The sequence below is a fragment of the Octopus bimaculoides genome, chromosome 26 (assembly GCF_001194135.2).
Source record: "Octopus bimaculoides isolate UCB-OBI-ISO-001 chromosome 26, ASM119413v2, whole genome shotgun sequence".
Lineage (NCBI taxonomy): Eukaryota > Metazoa > Mollusca > Cephalopoda > Octopoda > Octopodidae > Octopus > Octopus bimaculoides.
Genome location: NC_069006.1, coordinates 22,772,369 through 22,779,269, shown reverse-complemented (window position 1 = coordinate 22,779,269; position 6,901 = coordinate 22,772,369). Strand labels below are relative to the sequence as shown.

At 35.8% G+C, this 6,901-nt stretch overlaps 1 protein-coding gene across 3 annotated transcripts in view; it reads right to left on the bottom strand.

Moving 5' to 3' along the window:
• Positions 1–6: 6 nt before the first annotated feature.
• LOC106876518 (D-glucuronyl C5-epimerase) overlaps positions 7–6,901 on the bottom strand; it is a 75,933-nt gene continuing 69,038 nt past the window's right edge. For all 3 annotated transcript variants that reach the window (XM_052976873.1, XM_014925096.2, XM_014925097.2), the window contains exons 4-6: positions 5,935–6,109; positions 3,026–3,259; positions 7–1,514 (exon numbers count right to left, since the gene is read on the bottom strand). In XM_052976873.1, coding sequence (XP_052832833.1) covers positions 490–1,514; positions 3,026–3,259; positions 5,935–6,109 — 1,434 coding nt within the window. In that variant the 3' untranslated portion in view covers positions 7–489. The remainder of the gene's footprint in view (positions 1,515–3,025; positions 3,260–5,934; positions 6,110–6,901) is intronic.

Sequence of the window (6,901 nt, the reverse complement as noted above, 5' to 3'; positions counted from 1 at the left end):
AAAATGCTAGAAGAGGCAATTAAATTTAGCTTGAAATGTAATTAGATAGTGAAAATAACTTACATTTTAATTGATCTAAAGGACTTCAAAAGTAAATATTGAAAAATCCTTTTCATTTAACCCTTTAGCTTTGAAAAATTTTTTTTTAAATTTAAATCTTGATGTCACAAAGTGATCATTGTTTGGCCTTGTTGACAAGTAGCCTTTGGTAGCTAGAAAACATCAACCAAACCATACAGGAATTTCTGTCATCAGATATCACCTTATTTAACACCACTAATTAACACTAAAGAGTTAAAAGAAAATTACTTTCAAAAATGTATTTGATGAGTTAGTAATCTTAAAATGAAAGATTAAAAAAACAGAAAAACTGCTAAGGAAAGGGGAATTGGTAGAAATCTAAATGGTAAAAATAAAACTATGAGGAAGATAAATTATTATTAAAGAATATTTAAAAAAATATTTTAAATGTAATAACATTTCCTTTACTTAATTGTGAGGTGCTCGTTTGCCTTTCATATATGTTATCCACCGTTCTGCAGTGTTTTTAAATAAAGGATTATCATCTATCGTAGATAACAAGAGGATTTGATTGATATGTGTCGTGTGGTAATCCCAACGGGCTCGGTTGGGAGTTATGCCAAGGGTTAAATGTCTAAGGTCATAGAATGTTCCAGACCCATTGTCAAATAGAAGTAACATGTGCTTCAATGAATGCATGCCAGTATCAAAGAGCATTTGAGCCAGATGCTTTCCTGCTCCAGTGGCAATCTCTTTCACATCATAGAGACCAAGCAGAGAGTATATGAATCCATTCAGAACAAAACTACTTGGTTGTGTTGGGTATTCTTCATACCATGTGTACACTCCTGCATACCTGGCCACAATACCTCCTTCTGCACTGCTCACCTGATACAGTTTCAAACCATTGACTGCGGCATTCAAATAGACTGGGTTTTTCGTTCTTATATAGGCTCTGACAAGGAGAGACATGGCTTGCCCTTGAGCCATAGCAGAATACCAACCAGGGTCGAGTTCAAGCATGCTTAATTTCCGAGCCACCATAATAGGCCAACCACCTCGATCGTCCTGGTGCTTGACAAGCCAGTTGGCAGCATCGTAAAACTGGTCAAGATGTGCAGCTGAAGAAACAGTAATGTTGTCCATCTGACCTTGTCCGTGTAAAGTAATTGCAGACAGGTGAACGATTATATTACGTAACTTGCCCTTCTTTACTTTAGAGTACTGTAATCCCATTCCTTTCTGGAAGTCTATGGCTATGTCTCGAGTGATGTGGCGCCATGACATTGGAATGTCTCCAAGACCATAGTAGATGTTTGTTTTATCTATTGTTATCAAGGTGTTGCTGAATACGTAATGAATGTGAAAGATGCGGTCCTTGTGAACTTTGAGAGAAACTGTTATTGAGCCATTGCTAACAAAGAAAAAATCAAAGGAAACAAGGAAGGAATCTTCTTCCACATCCATGGATATCCCTGGGGTATTTTGAGATTCTGGAAAAAAAAAAAAATAAAGAACAATAAACGAGAACAACAAAAACGGAATACATGGGTTCAACTACCATCTCTAATGCAACTACTTAGCAGTCCTTCAGTTTGCTAGAAATAGCAGATAAATTCTATTAAATCATATTCTACCGTCTTTAAAATATGAAAGATGTTGAAAAATGCAGTCCAAGATACACTATACTTAAAGGAAAATGATGAGATGGTCACAGCTGGAAGGATTTCAGGTTCATTCCAATATCAGTTTTGGACCAAGCAACAGTAGACAGCAAATACCAACAACACTGTACTGTCGTTAGCACACACAATGATGTACATTGAAGGAGTGCAAACCAGTGGTCTACAAATAAAGTCTTTTGTGTTAGTTGTTCCCCAATAAGTCCCAACCCTCACCCCCGTCACTCGCAATTACAAAAGCAGATTGTCCCATTGGGAATCTGCAACTAATGACAGTTCGTCAATTACAATACATAAATGAGTACAAGTCAATTTAATATTCCTATAAGACATCTTATATGTGAATAGACTTGAAAGGTTAAATCTGTTGTACTTTTCAACAAGGTACATAACTCTTCCTTCCTGAAGTAACATAATGGTCAGTATCGGTACAAAATAATTGATAAAATTTGTAAAATTAGACAAGGAAATAGTTTCTATTCCTTAATGGTTCAATGATTAGTACTAAGAAGAGCACCTAACTGCAAAAACCAATTATTTATATCAGAGCAAATCACAATTTTGGCAGATATAAGTACTGATCAACAAACAGTCCGCAAAAATTATAAACAATGCCAGTTGTTGTAAAAGGGGAAAAGTCCTGTGACATACACAACAGCAACTAGCATATTTTGCATTGAAATCTGCTGGAATGTATTAAGAATAAATGTAAAAATTATTGTTTATTTTTATATCACAATTAGCAAACAATAATCCTTTTTTGTTGGAGTTTTCCAACTAGCCAATCACTAGTTTACTGGTGACAAGAACAACAACAGTGTCCATAACTCAGTACAGTAAATTCATCCAAAAGAGCTCTAGTTTTCGACAATGTTTGCTATTCATTAATATATGTCAGGGAAATATATATATGATGGGCTTCCGCACAGTTTCTGCCTTCCAAATGGCACTCACAAGACATTGATTATTGTGAAACTATAGAAGACACTTGCTCTTGGTCCACTGCAGTGAGATTGAACCTAAAACCATATTGTTACAAAGTAAACTTTTTAACACACCTATCCCCATTACAATGCTGACCCTTTTTGTATATGAACAGAAGGCTACAGATATGGAGAGAGGGAACTATCATTTATATCGACCCCTTGTCTTGACAGAATGTTAAAGACTGAAACTAAACAACTGCAAGGTATTTTTACAGTCTACTCCTCTAACAGTAAAAAAAAACTAAATCTCACCTCTGCAAGCACAGAACAAGGGATGTGTAAATATTTAAAGAAAATGAAAAATTGAGTGAACAGAGAATTTCAAAACTAACTAACCAGGAGCATCAAATTCAATCACTTTCCCAACTTCAGGGTCATCAACCATTTTTATGTGGGTGCGAGAATTTGGTAGATACCAATTCTGCAGGTTTTCATCGCTGCCATCTTCTAGGATGATAACATCTGGTTTGTCTTCGTTCAGGAATTTACTGTAATGGCTTAAGCCAAACTGGGCAATCTGAATTGGATAATGGTGGCCTTGAGGTCCCCATTGAGTTGACACAGGAACACCTGAAAATTATAAAAGCAAAGATTACTGGATACTGAAGTACAAGGAAAATTATACAAATATTTTGGGGGATACAGACATCTATTTCTATGATATGAAACTGATCATATCTAAGTGAAAACCTCTCATCATGAACTTAAGTTTACAAACCAATTTCTAATGAAAAAGTTATTTTACAAAATCCCTTCAAATTCTTGATTATATTCAAAATTAATTAAAACAGTATTTTTCATTAGAAATTTGGCAATATAAGAGCTTTGAAGGTTATAAAGCAAAGTAATGGTGATGGATAAGCTGCTCAAACTACAGACCATATCAAAATGAATTTGAAACTGCCTCTGTGCAAGCACTTAACTTACTGGTAAGTTTCACTCCTTCATCAGGATTGAGTGATACAATTACATGAAATTCAATTCTTCTTACAAATAAACTATCCCAACCATGCAACACTTAGAGATATATATACATATAAAACAATTTTTTAAAATAACACAGCTATGAGGTTAAGAAGTTTGCTTCCTAATGGTTCTGGATGCAAGCCTTCTACAGAGTACCATGATCGAGTGGGTTTTTTAAATTTTTTCTGCTGCTTTGGGTTGAACCAATATCGTGTGTGTGTGCAAGATACTGCACAGAAGCCTGTCATATTTGTGGGGGGTGGGGGATGCATACAAACACATTTGCATGTATTTATATGTACATTTATATACATGCACAGACAGACAACAAATCTGCTGGTTCTTTTCATGTGCATAAAACGACATCATTGAGAGAAAGGAGACACTGAGCAACAAAAGGCTAAGACTAAGAGAACATTCTTCAGTGGAAGATGATAAGGGTGTGATCTGAGGAAGCTTCACCTACTATTTCTAGCAAGTTGAGTACCACACAGAGCCTCACAATAGATTCTGTTGTTTCACTCCAGGTTGGACCTGATTAAGCAGACCTACAAACAAAATCAATTCCATCTCTGACCAGCCCATGTCTTTTCAATACCAGGTACCTAATTAAGACAATATCTAATGCAGTTTTAAGTACATCTTTTATAAGATGGTAAGGTATGATTTAAGGGACATCCAGTTGCTATTTCTAGCATCCCTATAAAAATAGTATCCAACATTTGAAGAGCCAGCACTGGGATAGCAAAGGGGATGATCATCTAATTACTTGCTCCAATTTGCTGTACCACAACTGTAGAGCATGCAGCTGTAAAAACAACTACTTTAAATAATAAACCACCCCATACAAGCAAGGATGGGAACAGGGAGCAGATGAAGATGGGGAAAAAATTCCCAGAAATTAGAAGCAACTGACAAAAGCTCTTTCCCTTAATAATTTTCCATCTGTATAAAAAAAAAGATACATTCTCAAATTTTTCTTTTTTTTTCAGGCTAGCTTTTGTGTGTGTTTTATACTGGTTTTAACAACCTATGTTTTTTATGGCTTGCAAACTAGCAGTTTGACAAATAGATTAATAAAAAAAAAGGACTAGATTAAGTAAGTACTGGAGTCAATATGACCAACTAATAACCTTGAAAGTTGCATCCCAGCATAGACACACTCTCTTGACTAAAACCAATGAAAAATAAATCCAAAACAAAAGAATATACGTGTATGTGTTTGATAAAGCTATGGATTAATAAATGGCAAGGGAGCCATAGAAATCAGCTATAAGAATACTATAGGTTACTTCTAGATAATACTAAACGGAAGATAAGATAGTTGGCACGTGGTGTTACAAGTGCTTCAATCATTGTGATATTTCTTCCTTGAGGTACATAACTCTGCATAAACCAGTTTGCTTCACCAATAAATAACAACAGGTTTATTTCCTCTTACTTCATACTTGAATGGGTTGCTGGTGAAGGAAAATCACTTAGTTGTGGAAATAATTATTCCATCAAAATCTAAACATTATTTAGATAAGATGGGTGTGGCAGCATGCTAGAAGCTGTAAACATCAGATAAAATGTTTCCGAATATTTTGATTAACACTTTCATTGCTATATTTCTAACCAAAATATACCACTTATCCAACCATCATATTCTGCCAACATTTGACTCTGTTTTTGTCTGCCTGGTGTCACTGAAATGCAATACCAATTATTTATCAGATATCAACTACACAACACTACTACTAGCTACACACTGTAACTTACGAGTACACCACTACTGGTTATACAACATTTCTAACACCACAGCCACCTACACATCACTGACAGAAGAAATGCTTTAACTATATGGTGCACATTGTCACTTTGCTCTCTGAATGAAAAATATCTGCAAAAATGAATTAGCAGTGGCCTGTACAGTCGCAAGATTTGAACCCACTGGACGTCTCTCGATGGTGACATGTGAAAACCATTGTTTATTTAACTAATCTGCATTCTATACAGGATTTGCAAACTAAGACAGCTAACATGATTCAGAGTATGTATGAAAATCTATTTCTAGAACTCTAGAATGACATCACTGTTTGATCTCCCATTTAATTTTAAATCTGGTATAGTGTTACTCCTTTGGTGACTATATTTGAACAAACTGGTGTCTGTGTTCATAGCATCTCAATTTAAAAGAGTGTTCTTAGTCAAGTCAAATGTCTTCACACAGTCATGCCTATCCGACTCTACTGGGATAGTAAGTGAAAGGGATTACATTTAAGTGTCAATACTCTCACCTTCCATACCACTGATGCATTTCACTCGGTCCCGAACTTCAACATTGTAGTGTTCAAATGACATAAAGACACCACTAGGGGTGTATTTCTTCTTCTGTGGATAAACTTGAGAATAACTGTGCTGCCACTCAAATCGATCCAGCCCTCCATCAGAATGTGTCACAGTTCCATACACCTAGAAAGACAGTTGGCAAAGATTGATCAATACGAATACATTTGAAAGGGAAACAAATTAGAGTAGTAAAACATATTGAACGTGTTTATGGTGTCGTCACATGACCAAATGATAAGAACCAACATAAAGAGAGCACTTCTATATGACAGGGTGTCCTGCTAGAAATAGCAGCCAAATTCCTTCGAATCACATCATATATCTAAGTAAAGGATTAGTAATATCAAATCAAATTCACCAGTGCTTCACTGATACTATAGAACAATGAAAAGCAAAGTTGATCTCAGCAGGAGTTGAACTCAGATCTAGAAAAACCTGAACTAAATACAGCAATATATTTTATTTGACACTCTAATGATTCTGCCTTGACCCTACTATATGGCTGGTAATTATTGGTTGCCTAAAAGAATGATGGTGAAAGTCAAAACACTGTTGCTGATTCTGTTAAGAGACAAAAGGCAATGTCAACCTTGGATGCGAACTCACATTTAGCTCTCACCCCATCTCAGAAATGTTAAAGTCTGCTTCAAGAGTTTAAGGGGTCCTAAATCATACATTTTGTTTTTCTAACACTTCTACCAACCCACTGGAGCAATCCCATCCCCATTACACACCAACATTTCCATTCCTTAACATTCAACCATCTTTCTGCAAACACACACACACATGTTGACAAACAGATGAAACCAAATCAGAACAGGGAGGGTGATCAGCCAGTTTAAAGCCACAATCGTGCACAGCAACCATTGAAACCAAGGACTTGTGGTGCTGGAACATTGTCCTGATACTATATTT